Source organism: Tachypleus tridentatus, chromosome 6 (assembly GCF_004210375.1).
Source record: "Tachypleus tridentatus isolate NWPU-2018 chromosome 6, ASM421037v1, whole genome shotgun sequence".
NCBI classification, from domain to species: Eukaryota; Metazoa; Arthropoda; class Merostomata; order Xiphosura; family Limulidae; genus Tachypleus; species Tachypleus tridentatus.
Window position 1 is genome coordinate 128834542 of NC_134830.1, and position 19294 is coordinate 128853835.

The 19294-nt window shown below is 30.4% G+C and overlaps 1 protein-coding gene across 2 annotated transcripts in view; it reads left to right on the forward strand.

Annotated features, from left to right (window-relative positions):
* The window catches only part of LOC143253638 (tetraspanin-17-like), a 51080-nt gene that overhangs the window by 20769 nt on the left and 11017 nt on the right, over positions 1-19294 (forward strand). For both annotated transcript variants that reach the window (XM_076507818.1, XM_076507819.1), the window contains exons 4-6: positions 2648-2815; positions 4517-4654; positions 6657-6704. In XM_076507818.1, coding sequence (XP_076363933.1) covers positions 2648-2815; positions 4517-4654; positions 6657-6704 — 354 coding nt within the window. The remainder of the gene's footprint in view (positions 1-2647; positions 2816-4516; positions 4655-6656; positions 6705-19294) is intronic.

The window sequence follows — 19294 nt, forward strand, 5'->3', positions numbered from 1 at the left end:
AATATTCTATCTTATTTTTGTTTTTATTAGTTTCTTGATTTCAAATCTAAAATGAATGAAATTATTAAACAAGTTGGTTCATGACTTGTATTTATCATAACTTGTGATGACTAATGTACAAGATTGTATTCTAAAAGCATGTAAAATTATTCAGAATCATTATTATTTTAAATACTATTTAAATATAGGTATGTACTGTTATGCAAGAAACACTACAGGCTGAACACTATTTGAAATGTAAATGTTTTACTAGCTCAGAGTTACCTAATGGCTCAGGATTATAAACAGTATTTTTTTATGTTAAGTTTATTCCAATATAACAATAATAAGTGTTTAATAAAATTTAACTCTCTGTTGAAGGTCATGGTATGACCACTCTGACCCACTTATGCTTATAGGGTTAAACAGTTACTAGTGTTAGCATTTACTTATTATTGACAGCTCTGCTTATAGATCATGAAACTATAATTACAGTTAGTAGATTTGATTTTCATTATTCAACTTTCTTCGTGTGATTAGTTGGACTTATTTCTTTATTAAAGTTTTGATATATAAACTCTGTATAGTATTTGACATTCACAGCAGGCTGTAAGTCTAGGGGCCACTAGAGATTCCTAGCAGAATACAGTGCTGTCTTGTAATGGAAATTGATAAAGCAAAAACCTTTTAAACTTTAGGATTTTATCACATTAATAAAAAAAAAACCAGTATTTGAAAAAGTACAATTTTTCTAATTGTTTTAACTCTTAATTAAAAACACTACAATAAGTGGAATTCCAAAAGGCACAAAACCAAAAAGAGAAAATTCCAAACCACACTTTCTCCCATACTATAGCTTATCTTAACAAAAGTTATATTTATCTGCCAATCTTAGAACTGGTATGAATTATTCCTTGCTTGTTCCAGCCTCTCTATCCCACTATTTTATTATAGTGAGTTAAATTTTGTGATTTTCTCAACCTACATGAATTTTACCCCTATCTTAGGTCTGTATATAAACTCCCTATTATTACTTCCTGTTCACCTTTTCTTGATCCCATAAATTTACAATGATGATTTCAGGCAGATATATACAGTCTTTCATTAGGTCTGATGCTTTTCTCTTCTGTTAGTTCTGAGGCTGAAATTGCAGGGGATCAGGGGCAGACTGGTGAAAATTTGGACTCAATTTTTCTTTCACCTTCCTTTTGTCAGACAGCTAATCATGAGTCTGGATTTGACATACCACCTCTTGCACTACTGATGCAACTAGTAAATCAAGTGTGTAATGTCTTAAATTCAACTTCTTTCCTGTACTTTACAAGTTCTATATTGGGGAAAAGTCATCTTGATGTTTACCTGGTTTTTCCACCTATGTCAGATGTTGCTGTACATGATAGAAGATTTGTTGATCAATTCCCTATCTTTGTATCCACTGCTACATAATTTGTATAATTAGGAGACTTGGCACCTCATCTGACTGGTTTGGGCATGAATGTATCTTATGAGTTGTGAACAATATTTCATCAGTAGTGGGTAACCTGTATATTGGCCAGCTGACTGACTGTGACTAGATGTACCTGGTGTTGCAGGACCAAATGATTTCTGGTATAGTTGTCCCTAGATTCATCGTTTTTTTCTTATAGTGTTAGGGTTTTGCTTCTGGGACCTAGTCAGCTTTTATGGCCCAGGAACTTACATTTCATGTTTTCCAAGTGAAAAACATACCTGTTCAATAAGTATTAAGAACCCCATTATTGTACAGTTACTATATCTCATTTCTGCACACTTCCTTTCTATGCAGATGCTTTCTGTGTGAAATGAATCCTCTCCAACCCCTCTACCTTGTCAATGTTGGGTTCTAGCCATCATGTGAGAGGAGACGTGCTTTAAAAATTAACATTTTCCTTTATCAAAAATGTATTTCCAATAATATTTGCCCCTTTTCGTACTCTCCTCATGATAGTAGTTGTTTGGGTCTGCTAATTTGGGCAGTCTCAAAAAATATGAACAGGTAATTTGTATACAGATCTCAGATAGGGGGCACATTTACTTAGGTGGAAAGAATAACAAGCTTTAACTTACTATGGGCAGTAAAGCTATAGTGTGAACAGAGATAAGTATTATTGGAAATAACATTATTGTTATTGGAAAATGTTAACATCCACTTCACTTGCTATATGAAATTGACAATTAAAAAATTGTGAATTGCATTGTAACTTTTTTTTAAAAGACAAAATAGGAACTTGAATATATTTTTTTAAATTGATTACACATTATAATAATAAATAGTATCAGCAAAAAGAAAGAAGTTTGAAAGTAATGGTGCCATGATACCTTTTGCTTGAACACTTGAGGAAGATCCATGCATTATATTAGAATTGCAGAACATAAGGTTTCAAGAAGTTATATGCTCCAAAAATATGTATATTCACATATGATAATTGTGTATGTAATGATAAATTTTTAAAAGTATCAGTTTGCTTGCACTTAAAGATAAAAATTTATTTTCATTGTTTTAGTATCATTTTTATCTTAAATATTGTGTTTATTTTGTTTACAGAACCTTTTTTCATAATGTTAAATGCCTGTACTTAATTTTAGAAAATATTAATCAAGACATTTAGTCAAATGAAAAATAAGTATTTTCTGTGATATTGTTATGTAGTATGTAGCTGCACTGTCATTACTAGTTGTGGGTGAAGTTGTTTTAGTTGGTCTGTCCTTTTTCTCTACGACCATTTTCAAACATCTTCCACATGATGAGATACATCTAGAAGATGTGACAAACTACAAAGAAGGAAGTGAATTTCTAGTCGATCAAGTTCAGAGAGAGGTAAGCATTATCCAGTACTTTAGGAAGTACCATGCTTTACATTAAAGTTGCAGTATGTTAGGTTTTAAGTTGTGGTTTAAAGATTTAAATTTTTTTATATTCACACATAATAATACATATGCATGTATATATGTATGTATATATACACACACACACACACACACACACACACACACAGATTTTCTAGTGTAATAAAATGCCTAACTTGGTTTTTCTTCCTGTCTTTTAAATCCTGTGTATGGTATGTACACACACACCCATGAAATGCACACATAAAGTAAGTATTAAAGTGTAAAACAGATTAAAATTTGATGTAAGGAGTACAAACATAAAGTCAATAAAGTATGAGGCATAGATTCATCTTAAGCAAATAGTTCTTATCATATATGTTGTGTAGTATTAGCCAGTCACCTGAGCCTCACCTCATGTCCAGTAATGTGCATAATGGTGGTTTATTGTCTTGGTTCTTTATATCTATTGTATGCTGTTGTTTGTATCTAACTTGTAACCCATTCTGAATTATATAAAATGATATTAAATTATGGATCTCGTAACTTCAGTGGTGCTTCATAAAGTGCTAATGTTTTTATATGCAGGAATTGTATTTTTGTGGTGAATGAAAATGCTCGAAAGTGCAGAATCACACATAAATATGAGGTTAACATGTATGTATGTGGGGGATAATGAGAAGTTTTTTACAAAATCATAGTTTTATTTAAATTTAAATATAATAGATAATTTTTATTATTTAAAAACCACTTTTATTTTACAAAGTGTGTTGACAAACATTTCTGTTAATGTTAGGTTGAGGAATAATTCGTGAGCGTTTTTAAATAATTTCATTCAAGCATTACATGCAAGACTATACAATACTTCAATGCATGAACACATTACATGCAAAACATTTATTATGATACTTTATTTCATGTAATACCTAGGTATATAGTATGCATTGTTTTAAACGAAATTGCAAGAAATTAAATGCGAAAAGCAGATGGTGTCGAAAATGCTCGATTTTGTCCATTTGACATTCCATTTAATGAGCTGAAAATGAAAGCAAAAATTAAAGACATATGAAAATCAAACACACCCTCTATTAGAGCAAAAAATTATCTACCAAATGACATGAAATATTTTGCGAAAGCATTTCATTTATGAATATATTTGTTTAACTTGAAAAAACGCTCAGGAATTATTCCTCAACCCAATACATTAAAAATATTTTTTTCTTCTATAATGCATACTAGTAGCATTTTCATTGCCAAGAATTGATGTTAACTATCCACTGTAGTTTGTTTAGCACATAGATTATCAAATTTTTAGTGTTATATAGTATGTGAGAAATGTCGTGAAAAAAGCTTAGCCATAAAATGTTTTTTGTGTCCTTTCACAACTTCATTTGTATGTTAACCTTTTCTAGGATCTTCCTTTCTGGGAACAATGTGTACTAGAAGTTTATTATCTATAAAAACTTGTATATTTGTACAGTATTTAGTAGCACAGTCATGTAACTACTGCGATTCTGATAAAGGATATATTGTGGAATTACTGCACTTGCAGATTACAACTCTAAGAAACTACACTGTGCTATAAGCATCCTTTTGTTTGGAAACCATTTCATCATTATGCTATTGTCTATGTAATAATGTCTATTTTATTACTTCACAAACATTGCTTATTATTATCCTTGTGTTTGTATAGTTTCATTGCTGTGGTGTTACAGAAAGTGGATATTTAGATTGGATTCTTAACCCTCTGTTCAACTGCTCCAATGAGAATCCAAGTCTCAGGCGATGTAGTGTTCCCTCATCTTGCTGTAAAGAGCCCTTCAGCCATCATGTAAGAAAGTATACTCTGAAACATATTGTTACTTGTGGTCTTGCAGCTACAATTTTTTTTTTTCTAAATGACACTGAAAAGTGAAATTTATGGGTGTTACATTCTAATTTGTTTTGTGGTTGTTGGATGTTTATTCTCAGTTATGTAATTTTTGTTCTTTTGTTTTTGTGAACAACAAGAAACTACCTTTTTCACTATATATATATGTTTGTGTGTGTATTTAATAAGCACTGCAATCTTTTTCATTTTCAAGCATGTGATATGAAGTTTATGAATTGCTAAGCTACACAAAGCAGCATAAGATCGTGTAATGACTTCGGTTTTATTGGATCTAAAATCTTCATTTCTTTTACCTCTAATATTTTGACTTTGTCAACATACATTAAAAAAAAAATGAGGATAGGCGGCTGATTTAAATATATCATAGAAAATATTTTTAAAAGACACACAGCTTGTAACATTGAAACAAAACATTATATGCTCTGATGTTATAAACTGGCATCATTCTGTTTCCTTAAAATATGTCTTTTAAAGCTTGTACTGCTTACAATTGAGAGTCATACTATTAGTGTTATAAATGTCTCATGTACTTCTTGTTTATCAGTTTTAGTGAATTAAATTAGCAAGTTATTATTTCTTTTGGTATTTAGTCCCGTTATCCTGTGGCTGAGCACTGACTTTTAAACTTCTTATCATGCTAAAAGTTGGGTTTTGACACTAGTACAGCAAATATAACCTATTGTGTAGCTTTGTGCTTAATAACAAACAAAGGAGACTAAATGTTATAATGAAGTAACTTAGGAAATTCTATTCCTTTTAGTAGGATGAATATATTGTCTGTTAGAATATAACATACTAAGTGTTATAATGAAGTAACATAGGAAATTCTATTCCTTTTAGTAGGATGAATATATTGTAATTGAGTTGCTGATTTTGAGAGGTAATTAATGTTTTCCTGTTTCAGAAAGTTTTTAAAGGGAAGCAACTAAGTTTTCTTTCCATTGTAAATGCACTTTTAAATAGGGTTATCACAGAGATTAAAGACTTCATATGTGTAATTTTCTTTTTGCAGTATTAATAATAGATATTTATATAGTTTGTAACCATATTTGCCTGATGTTTTAATAGAGTCCAAGTTTATTGCAAACACACGTGAGGATATATTTGATAGAATTGATAGTAAATATTATGCATAGTGCATTTAAGAGTTTCTTGCAGTTAAGGAAGTTACTGACTGACTGTCTGAAAGATTTGTAAACATTATGAATTTCCTCTGGAATTTCTAGATCATATTTTGCAGTTTTCTGTGTAAGGTTTGTTGGGAAAAAATAGTATTCCTTTTCAACATCAAATCTAGCAAAAGAAATGTTGTAATGCTCTTGCATTTTTCCTGCTTTGTATAACATTATATAGGATCATCATTATGGTTTTTAAAGAGTTCTTAATTACAACATTCTTAATGCAGCAATGTATGTATGTATAGTTGCTGTAAAACATACCTCTGTTACCTCAACAGAAAAAATTTTAATAACATATACACCATTTATTGCAGTCTGCAATCATAATTAGATTATTAAGCATTACACTATATATCACCATTTATGTTAATATATATAAAATCTAAAGATGTGCATGTATACACACACACACAAACTTACTAATATGTGATTTTCAAAAAATGTCTCTTTTCATAAGAAGGGATAAGTTTGTAATTTTCCCCAAAGAGAGAGAGAAAAAAAACACCAGTTATGTGAATAGTAAAATAAGTTTGCTGCTTTTTTGAAAATATGTTGAAATACTGTCTTGGTTTATACTTTGTCCAGTAATGTAGGAACTAACAAGAGTTAGTTGTGTAAGTAAATTTGAAAGTATTTTAATATGTTTATTAGAAAATCTTGAAAAATGAATTATTAAAATTAAGTCGTATGTCACTGTCTGTGAGAATAAATTAGACATGCAGTTTTTTCCTTTCTAATTTCTAGTGTAACTTTGTACATTTCAGACTGGGAAGTTGGAGACAGACTGTGGAAATGGTGTTCTTAATCAGACAGTGAGTAAAAGATTAATGATAATTATTTGTACTACTTTTTTTGTATTTGCATGAAATGCATTATAGGACACACAACACCATACAAAATGTTAATAATAGGTAAGCAAACAATCATTTATAAGCATAGGGAAGAATTTTGTTGATGGTGGAACATACAATATGTTTTGACAGAACGTTGGTCTGTTTTCTTCATGTATGATCTGTACTAAAAATACAAAGCTGCTATATAGTTACAAAAGCAAAAGGCACAAGTATTAATTGTGATGGAAATGATGTCAGTAGGTGACAGGTTATAGGTAAAGGTCATGTTTGGGCAGATGGTGAATTGACCTCACCAAATACAGTTGATGTTCCTAGGGTCATTATCATGGTTAGTGAAAGTTTGATGACTTCTGTATTTCTAAGCAATCCCTTTCTTACTTTAGTTTTGAGCTGGTACAGGAAAAGGATTTCATCCCAAAGTATTTTGTGATCTGTTTTAAATTTATATTTTAAAGGAGATATTGAAATTTATTTTTACTCATGTTTCTTAGTGTTCTTTGTATTTAATTTCCAAGGAATATATTTCTTTCCACATTCACATGGGATACTATATATACCTTTTGTTCCTTTAATTGGGATTATTTTGGGTTAGGTTGTAATGTGTTAATTTTGTATGAAGATTTGAATACAGTTTTTCATCAATGCTGAAATTATTAAGTAGTCTCGTAATTACACTTGCAGTTTCTGACCTGAAAGAGAATAAAACAACTTTGTCGTTTTATGTTGTTGATAGTTCACAGGTATAGTTATCATAATTTCATTTATGACTTTGAAGTTTAATTTAAGTTCTATTTATGATATTGAGTTTAAAATCTCTGTACAGTGCTATATTCTTTAACACTCACCCTACAATCTCAGCCAAATCAGCTGAGTTTGTGACCTCAAATTGATTTTTATATTTTCTACTGTGTATTCTGTATCTCCACAGAATCTTGCAAGCATTCAATAAGTATTAGAAGTCTTTTTTTAGGTGAAAAAAATCAGAAGGTTTAAGCAAGTATTTTCACCAAATATTTTTTCATTATTAAATGGAGTCAAATTTTGACTCCTCCAAGTGCAAAGTTACTTTTCATGTTAAGTTTAAAAATACTTTGCTTTACCTGAAAATTCTCAGACTGTTTAATCTCCGAAACTTACTAAATATATTTCAAATATTGTTTTTGTTTTGTAAAATTTTACATTTTACCTGTTATTTTTCTCTATCCTAAATTTAAATGAGGTTGGTCACTTTGACCAATCTTGTAAACACCCAAAAAAATAAAAATAAGCTTTTATTTTTTCTTTCTGGAATGACTTCAAATTGTAATATTAAATGACATTTGTTTATCCTAAGTAGCTTTAAATTTGTAACAGTATGCATCTGTTTGTATTTAGAAGTTATTGTTTTATTGCCCTCTGAACCTCCTAAATAAATTTCAAATTTTTTTTACATTGAAACTTTATCTGTTATTTTCTCTGCCCTAAGTTTATACAAGGTTGTCAGTTTGGTCAATCTAGAAAAAATACTAGAAAAAAGAGTTTAAATAAATTTCAATCACTCTTATTTTTCTTTCTAGAATGACTTCAGATGTTAACATGAAACAATATTCTCACCACAGAAGTTGTTGTTCACTTGGTGAATTTGTAGCTTATGTTACCCAGTGAAATTACATTAAATTCAGCATACACTAAATACTTTTTGGAAGGGTGGTAAATAAATTAGAGAAGAGGGAATACATAGAAAGCAAATGTCATGATTTGCATACAAACAGAAGTTGAGGAATTTTTAAAAGTACTGCCTAATGAACATAAAACTGGCAAAGTATTAAAATATGGATAAGTAGCAATGTTGTGATGCCACACTTATTCATATATCATGTTAATAGAATACTTAAATTAAATTTTGAATATAACTCGGTAAAATTTCGTGAGATGATCAGAAAATTATGTCCATAAGGATAGTTATATAGTCCAATACAACTAGTAAATATTTTCTTTGTGGGTGTGTAGGTGTATAACATGGTTTATGCAAATGAAATGGGAGGACATTTTCTGTGACAGGTGATGATTAGATCTTATGTGTGGCCTTGGCAATATCAACTGGATTTGTCAAGGTTTTTTATTGCTCGTACACTTTATCAGACTTGACCTTTACCTGTATCCTATCATCTGCTGAAATCATTTCAATCACATTTAATCCTTGTGTGTTTTGTACTGTTTGGTATAGATCATACATGAAGAAGGCAAACTAATGTTCTGTTAATATGTAGTATGTTCCACCACCAATAAAACTCTTCCTTGTGCTTATAAATTATTGTTTGCCTATTTACTATGGTATAAGCATAATGTTATTCTTTATTCAAGCATACATAAAGTTAATATGTAAGGTGATATTATCATGAGATAGTTACTAAATTACAAAAATAGTAATTCTTTAAATACTAGAAATGTACAATAAATGGTAATAATGCAAAAATCACAAGGAACTTTACATGAGAATAAGGAACATACAGTATCAGAATAGTAACATTACAGCTTTAATAATCAATAAAAAAGAAAGTAAACTCTTGTGTGGATTTATTTGGTGTGCAACTATAAGCTACTGCCAATAATGGAGCTATGTTTTCTGATCTGATTTACAATATGACAAAGTATCTAACAAGGTTCTGTTCAATCGTTCTGCTATTTCATTATTTTCTTGATAGTATGCAGTTGTCCATTTGATTTGCACTTAATAATTTGTCTTTCCTTCATTGATTTGGCAGTGAGACTTGTACCTCTATCAGTTATTAAATACTGTAGAGTTTTTGTCATATTACAATTTAGTTTAAAAATGTCTTTGCTATAGTTTATACTTTCTAATTTGGTAAACATATTCCTTTTGGAAATCTGTTTGACTAATGGAAAATGGCAATTGTGTTTTTTGTTACCTAAACTTGTTACAGGTAGGGGTTGTAAAATGTCCCATAGTTGTCATTTGAAATGCTGTGTTTAAACTTGGCATTCCTTAAATGTGGACTGGACTACTATTTCTAAAATTCAATACATGATTCATAAAAGTTTTTCAAATCCTTTCCCATATCCTCTCAAATGAATCTTAGTGATCCTACCATAATATTTTTCAAATGCTAGATATGGAACTTATGGCATATCATGGTAAGACTCATTTTTTATTTTGTCTGAATGACACATTGGAAACCAATTTAGTGTTTCTCCTTGTAAAAATTTATTTCTTAATGAATTTACACTTACAATCTTCTTTTGTTCTCTAATAACATGACCATCATCGATTTCAAATAACTTCATATTCACTATCCTTCTTTAAATTCTGTTTTAAATTATTCAGTAAGTCTCCTAATCTAATCCTACTCAGTGCATTTACATTAGTTTTTTTTACTTGAACTTTTTTTGTTTTCGACATCATAGCCTTACAGTAGCAACAACTGCCTTGGATGTTTTAATGTAATGAATCACCAGATCAGTGTATGTTCTGTAGTGATATTAACCTTCATACTATGCAGATAACAGTGAAACATCTTGATACCATGCACTACTTCTAGACATTCTTTTTGTGATACAATGGTGGCCAGAACACCTATAGCTCATTGTGTAGCTTTGTACTTAATTACAAACAAAACATAGTGCCAAAGATTGATTCTTTACTGAAATCAGGATAACTCAGAATTAGTACTTCTAATAGTGAATTTCTTTAATATTTTAATACTTTGTCTCTCACTGGAAACTTTTTTAATTCTGTTAACTCATTCTTGGTATAAAACACCCAATTTCATATATAAACTTGCATATCTTAATTATTTGTACTATAACATTTAATGCACTATGTGTTTCTTCACAAAATTTGGTAAACATTTATTAAACATTACATCTCTTTTTTTAGAAGAAAAATCAGATTTTTTTAATGATATATGTTACTAAAGAATTGTTTGTAAATATGGAGTCAGTTTCATTACTAATCTAAGTGCAAAGTGATCTTCATGTTATGATTTTAAAAACTATTCTTCATACCAAAAATCTCAAAACCTTCTAAAAACTTTTTAAATGTTTGTTTTCAGTAACACTTTATATTTTGTTATTTTCTCAACCTTAACTCCATATGGGCTCCATCAATTTAACCAGCCTTGTAACCACCATTAATGATTAGGAAATAAATACAAATTACACTCTTTTCTTTTTAGAATGACTGAAGATTAGAACAAAAAATCTAAAATATTTAGTATAAACTGTTTAAATTTCATAACATTTTACATTTACATGTATATTTACTATTTTTATTATCTTACTGCAGTGCATTTGCACTCCTGTAACCATATCCAAGAATATAAAATTTCCTTTAGTATTTACAAAATAACTTGTGTTTTAGTGGAATAGTATTTTATACTGTCGCATTTCTGTTTTAATACATTATGCATGTACGTTATTACTATTTAATTATTTAATTTCAGTTATTTAGTAAAAAACACAGAACAGCTATCTTTTCTAGTTATACATTTTGAATTCATTTGCTAATTGCTTTAAGTTGTCAAATTTCACATATGGAGAATGTGACACGAGATACTGTTTTTTAGATTTTATATGTACATTTTGAAATAACCAAAAATCACAAATAACTATATCTGTAACAGAGAATTCCACAAAAATTTATCAGGTTTAGTAACTATCCTGTGTTTGGGTATAAATAAAATATGAATTTTGAGCTTACTAAAGACTTACCTTTATTGTTTGAAATCTTCCATGGAAAAAACGAGTTTACCATGTAAATACTTTGAAAAGGTCAGAGAACCATGTGGAGAACATTCTGAGCTTTATATTGGTCCTATACATGTCATAAACCAAAGTAGATGTACATAAGAAAGTGTTTTCAAAAATGCAGAGAAATGGATAGGGCCATTGTGTTTGATTCAGTAGTTTCATTAATATCTGAGCAAATGTAAGAAATAGAAGGTTTTAATTTAGATTCTAGCTTGTCAATATCAGTAATTTGAGTTTCTGTTTATGAATTATTTTCTTTGTATATGGACATCATAAACATATAATTTGAACCAATTCTGCATTCAACATACCATGTAAAATATAAGAATTAATAATTAGAATTTATTTTGTAGTATTTACTCTTAGATTAAAAGAATAACTAATGTATCATATTAATATTTAAAATCATTTTCAATTTGAATCCGAACTTGTAGACATACATTCGTAAATAGTAGACCAACAAACACAATATGATATGGCCTTTGACTCATGACCTGTAGTAACAAATGTTTCAAAATGTAGATTGAATCCTACAAATCCAAAAATGTTAAAACATCCCCCAAAAAAGTAGATTTACAATTTTTTATGGTTACCATATTACCAAAGTTATCTGATTTCTTTTCTAATAATTGACACATACATGCCATTTACACTTTTTTGTTTAATATTTAATGTTTGTGTTTGAAGTTTTTGCAATTATTTAGCTGTAAATAGAACTTGACATTACACTAACATGTCAAGGTGAATAAATTGACACATTCAGGAATATTGTTACATGATGATACATAACTTGTGCTTAAGTTGACAAAAAGTACATATCTAGACAGTTCAGGTACTTTACTCTGGTAAATCATGTTCTTAGAAAGTAGGAAAATATTAAATGTATATATATTTTTTCTCATTTTATGAGATAAATGTCTGTCAGTGAGCATGCTCTTGGAATAGCTGTTGATGATATCTGCCAGAATCTCTATCAAAGTGTAGGAAAATGGAGGTTAAAGAATTATTGATTGAAATATTATGCTTGTATAGAAAAGAATAAAACCCTATAACCCTACTGCTTTCAAAAAGTGGACCTTTCAAAAGCACTTGGGTTACAGGGTATTAATTCTTTTCTATCAAGACTGCTGTAACTTGTGCTTCTCTTATATCATGAACGCTTATATAGAAAAAAGTAGTTCTCAACCTATGGCAATAAAATTTTTTCCTCAAATCATGCCTTTAATCCTGTGCATTTGTATTGTTAATGGTGAACACTGGTATTTGTGCAGAGGTGAATCTATGAATTGTTATTCATGCAAGTTAGAAGCCATACTTATTTCAATGTTCTGATAAGTATTTGGTGATTTTTATATGCAGCCCCTGATGGACAATCAAATTTTTAGTTTCAAGTATAATGTTATATGTATTTGTGGTCAACTTTAAACTAGAAATTCTTAAAACAGAAAATAGTTCTTAAACTCATGAGAACATTTTTAAGTTACATTTTCTTTTTTTGAAAATGTGGTAATTTTATATTTATCCATTGACTTTTAAATATTTGTTTATGCTGTATATAAAAATATTTTATTGATTATTTCAAGTATTATGAACATAGAAAAAAAAACTTTTTTTTATAAATTTCTGTGTGAAAGAAGTGTATAATTACTATATGCCTCAAATGTAATGTGTTAAAAGTAGAGATGTTAATTTCCTTGAAAATAATCCTCAGTTTGTATTACTTATTCAACATATAACTGCTAGTAATTAATAATTTCAGTGTTGGTTATTAATGTAGTATTGTAAATTTATTTTTTTTGAGGAACTTTATATGTACATAAAATTCAAATATGGTACATTACATCTTTTTACATGAATAGCTATTCTCCTTTATCGCTGACCCTGTATGCAAAAACTTTTTTTCATATGTCACAAGCTTTGTTGCTTCCGTTCATCTTAGAATTGGCTGGTTTTTCTGTATCTCGCATGTGAAAACCTTCCAGCAATGAGAGTGTGACACTGTCTTGACACATCTGATTCCCTTGATTCATTTGTCACTTCTGATTTGAAGTACTTGTGACAGTTTTTGCTCTCTTCAGATGTTTTTTTATTTTTTCTGTATCTTTGTTTTAATTTCTCTCAACAAGTTTATTCTTTGCTATACAATAGTGATAGTTGTAACTTGTTGAGTTATTCAGAAGGGAAATTATTTTATATTTCTACCTGATAATGGAACTTATTACTTCATTATAAATACTGTATTTCTATCAACACACTTGTGTTTGGTTGTTCATTTTGCATAATAATTATTTGTTGACATTTTGGAGGTTTATATGTTCTATAGGTACATTTACACAGACTTCATGTAGTGGTACTCCACAAGGAGATTTTTGGTTTTACTTTTTCAGAAAATTGATGGTTCAGTGAGCTGACCTTCATCAGGTTATTGCATTGAGTTTAAGGACCAACACATTTTGGCATACAGTCTACTGACTTTGGAAAGATAACACATTATACTATTATGGATTTTGAATAAATTTATATTTCATATTGTTATTGTTGTATTTTTTCTCCTATAATATTTGCTTTAGCCTACCATGGTCTTTTTTATTTTAGAATTACATGTAATTCATCCTACTGGTATATCAATTAGTAGTTTAACTATACTGATTTTCTTCCATAACATACATATGCTATTGTTAGTTACTACACAATTATATAAAGTCACATCTATTTATTTTTTGTTATCATTTATCTTCTGTTCACTTTGTTTGTGTGGAACCCTTGAACTGGGGTTGAAACAAACTTCTCCCAACACTGTACATCCTTATTTTTATGTTAAGAATTTATTTAACACTTAGTGATATCCTTTGTTCTGTACTGTGTGATTAGGTTTAACAAATATTTGTTAATTTCAGTTTACCTGTAGTTCTACCTTCAGGTTAATCAGTATTAGATTACATATCTTATTCTGTTAGGCTTAACATGTGTCTGTTACTTTTGGTTTATGGATTAATGAATAATTAGGTTAAATCTTTTTTTCAACACATCATCATATGCATATGTTTGTTTTCCTACAAAACTTCTTAATGTTTCTACTGTATCATCTATTTCATCTTCCTCCTTATTGTTTATACTTCTTACTGATAATTTTGTTTAATTTATGTTTTATATCCATTAATTTCATTTGTGAGGGCCCTTGAGGCCAGGATCCATCTTGTGTGCTCTCAGTATTGTTCATTTTTCTCCTGTGATGGCTAAGCCCATTTTCAAGCAATCTGTATTTTGTCAGTTTTCTTCTGCCATATTATGGATTGCCTCCCAGGCCTCTACTGCAGGCTCTGCTAGGCTTATGTTAGTTTGTTTTTAGACATGTTTCACAATATGTTCCTCTTCTCGTGACATTGTTTCATGATGATTTTTGTCTCTCTTTTGAGAGTGGGTATACACCCTATATACACCTCATATCTTTTTTCTCCTATCTTACCATCAGGCAGATTTTTGTTTCTGATTTTGTCATTTGCATCTGTTAATATTATCTGTTTTATTCCCTAACTAGTTTTTTTGCCTATTGACTGTTGTACAATTAATATTTATCCTCCACCTGCTGTGTTTGGTGTTCTACTTATATTTAGGGATTTTCATGGGTTACTTCCTTCATATAGAGTGTTTGTCACCTTCACTTCTTTCCCTCCACGAGTGGCTTCTTTGCTTTTGAAATCTAGGGTGGGATTCTTCTGTTTGTTTACCATCCATTGCTAATAGAGACACTTATGGTCAGATCTTATTCTCCATCTGTTTATTTTTTGGGCTACTCCTGTTTAATTAAAATGATGTGGGGCATTTGCAATGCTGTATGAAATTTGTTTTAGTTGCTCTTTTGTTTCATTATAAGGTATTATCATTCTTTATTCATTTTACTTGTTTGGTACCTTCCTGTCCTCTGATTGTCTTATGTATGGGTTTTCATCATATGTGTTGCATATTTAATGGTGATTGGGTTGATCCCACCTCAATCAATGCTTGGGTCTTTTTCATTTTAAAATGTAATCTTTGATCACATTTGAATGGGCTGTTTTTGCATGACTGCAAATTGTACATGTTCTTTTGTTGTTTTTTTATAATATGATTTGGTTCTAGTTTTGTGCTTTGACCTTTGGATTTCTTTCAGTTCTATATGTCTTTTTTTATTATTATTGTTAACCCAACTTCCACATTTTTTAGGTATTTTACCTACATCATTCATTGGATGACTAGCTTTGGTTTGCTCCTTCCAAGTCGGGGTAGTTTTAATCAACTCACACAGTTAGCTTTGGTAGTTGGATTTTCTAGTTGTACAAGTTTTTCCTCCTACATTTCTCACATTCTAGTCTCGTTAGGAAGTGTATTTTTAAACATTCCTTTCATCAGGACTATCCATTCTTATTCACAAATGCATTTGAAGGAATTTTCTGTTACCTAAGCCTTTATTTTGGGTATTCCTCTTAATTTTAATCCTCTTCATCTATATGTATTGATAGTTGAACATATCCCCAGTGAGATCAGGTTTGCTACTTTTTTCTCATCTTCTGAATTATTTCTCTTCCCTAATGCTCATCTCCAGAGGTGTGGGTAGGTTCAATCAGTAGGGATGCTTCAGGACAGTGATCTGCAGATGAAGCTCTTATTCATTTTTCACCCTAGCACTTCCACTAGTCTAAGGTTCATTCTCTTCCTGTTATCCAGATTTCTCTAATCCTGTTTCATGTTAACTGTTTGATTTTGGTGGCTTATATCTATTTCCAAGGGACACTCATTCATTCATTTGTTCCTTTTGTTGTAAACAGTGGATTTCTGTTTTGGAGGAGGGTTATGTTCCAGATGCTTTGTTCCCATTGTTAATTTACTTTCCAGTTCTGATACACCTTCTTCCTAGATGTGACCTCTCAGTTTTCCTGATTTTTACTGGCTTTGCCTCCTGTGGGGTATATCTTTACAAGAAGTTTTACAATCTTTTATCACTTTCCAGTCAGTTACCTCTTATTTTTGATCTCTTATTCATCTTCCACTTACCCTGGTTGTTAAGTTCAAACAGGTTTACATCTAGTTTATAACAAAAGATTTTATTTCTCACTCCATTATTCTTCCTCTCAAATTTTTTCTAATCTATGTCACTCCAGCTCAGGTCTTTCTAATTGATCTTTCTTGGCCAGCACTGCTTTGGTTTTCTTGATTGTTTTGGCTTGGGATCAGTTTTATTAACCTACATTTTAGTGGCTTGTGTAATATATTTTTTTAATTTTGTCATTTCTTGCCATCTTCCACGTGTCTTCTTGGTGGGATCCAGATTATTTTCTCTTTCCAGTATGTACTGTGGGTTGCTTCATTGTTCTCATGGCTTCTTTCTGTTGAATCATTTCCCATTGTTTCCACTTCTTTGTTTGATTTGTTTTTCACTTTCTCCCTTACCCATTGGGTTTGGATTGTGGTTATACTGGATTTTTATCTCGTCTCATTCTTTCCATTATCACTTCCTTGAATTTTCACTGTAGTTGTGGACTTTCTCTTTTCCCTGCTTGTCTGTTGAACACTAGGACTGCAACTCTTACATTTATTTTCCAGTCTCAGCTCTGTGTAGATGTTTCTTCCTTTTTGAGGTAGTTTTGTCCTCCTGTTACCATCTTTCATTCTTTTGCAATACTGTTACTGGGTAAGTTACCTTTTGGTATATGTATCTCTTATTTTCAGAAGCATTTCTCTGTTTCTAGATCTCATTTATTGCAAGTTCAGGTATACTTAAAAGTAATCACATCTATGCTGTAAGGCCATTTTTCCACTTTGTTTTTCGATCTATTGCATTAACATATCATTACTTTGTTGACCTGCATTCAAAGTTTTATTTAACTACTATTTTATGAATTTATTTCACTAAATTTGGTATCAAATTGTATATTATAATTTACATTTTAATATTAGTTAATTTCTTGGTTTAAAAGTAAATATTAAAAGAACACACTTGAGTAAAGATTTTTGTGAGTTACGTGGTATGTTGAATGCAGCACTGATTCAAATTATGTTTCTTACATCAAATACTAAGTTGGTCATGTTACATATGAATTAGGAACTCAAATTACCAATATTGACAAGCAAGAAAATAAAATAAGAACCTTTTATCTTTCCTATCTGTTGAGATATTGTTTATTAATTGAGTCAAACAGTGGTTCAGCTCATTTCCTCCTGTTTTTAGAAATGGTCCCTTATATGCATTACTTTAATATATGACATGTAAATATCCAATAAAAAGCTCATAATGTTCTCTTAGTCACTTTTTCAGTCATATTAGTCATTTTTTTATTTCACATCATCTCCACCATGTCACAACATTTCCACCATCATTACATATACAAACCATGATGTGATTTTGAAATTTTACAAATATGTTTTGCAGTTGAATTTCAGAAATATCTTGAACCACAGTGGTTATTCTAGTCCACGGGTCATCTAAAGAGTGAGGGTTTGTTGAATAAATACTAGTCTTTACATGTTTCCGTAAAAAGAAATCCAATACACTCGAATCTGGTGACCATGGTGGCCAGGAGGGTAGTTCACCTCTTCCAAACCATCTGTTAGAGAAATTTTCATTCAGAAACCGACTAACTCTGAGAGCAAAGTGACAGAGTGCATCATCTTGCTGAAACACTGTAGCTGCTATCAGTGCTAATCATGTAAGTTCAGGAATAAAGTAATTTTGCAGCATTTCTAAATAACTCTCACCATTAACAACCTGTCTTTCAAAAAAGAATGGCCCAATTGTGCAGTCTTTTCCTAATGCACACCTGACATTGATCTTAGGAGAATCTCTTTCATGTTCCCTTATATGCATTACTTTAATATATGACATGTAAATATCCAATAAAAGGTTCATAATGTTCTCTTATACAAATATGACTGAAAAAGTGACTTTCACATCATCTACATGCAAATTTTGAAAAGGCTTAGCAATCTATGGCAAGCAGCCATAACTGAGATACAGTTATGCCTGTTAACTGGAAGGCCATGGCTTTATCATTAACAGAACCTCCTGCCTTGAACTTATTCATCCTGTTAGTTATGGAATTCCTGTGTGGTGCATCTCTATTGTAATTGGTTCCAAGTCTTCTTTGGACCAAGACAGATTTCAGCTCGGCTGACCACAGGACACAGTTCACTTTCCCTTCTATGATGACATGAGTCAATCCTTTTTCTGCAAATAAAATAATTAACAAATTAATAAAATAAAAATAATAACCAATTTATTGCTAAATCATGATAAATGCATCATGCTTCTCAGTGCTCTTTACAGGTTGATTTTATCATGTATGGAACTGAAGTTATGAAAATTCAAAAATGCAAAAGGGCTTTATAATGACCCTGTATGTCAAAGTTTATGGTAGATTCTTTAAATTTTCATTTTTGATTATTAACCCTAAGTATATCTGTGGAGTTGAAAGTGGTGTTATATATTTTATGTCGAGTTATCAACTATTCATTGTACCTTACATTGCTGATTTATTAACAGTTTGTGGTAGAGGAGAGTAAATACCAGGTACAATATACAGAGATACTGAAAGAAACTGTAGATGTGCATTTTGGGGATTGAGGAAGTTATGCTTATACAGTAATCAAATTGCATGATGGCAAAAGTATTTGTGATCTTGATATTAATATCACCTTAAACTCTCTTAAATTATTTGTAGACACATAATAAATACCAAGTTATAGTCAACATTCCTTCTCCAATATGGAGTTGATACAGTGGAGGAAGCCTGTGCATATTCAGTTAGGGTAAAGGCAGATCTACT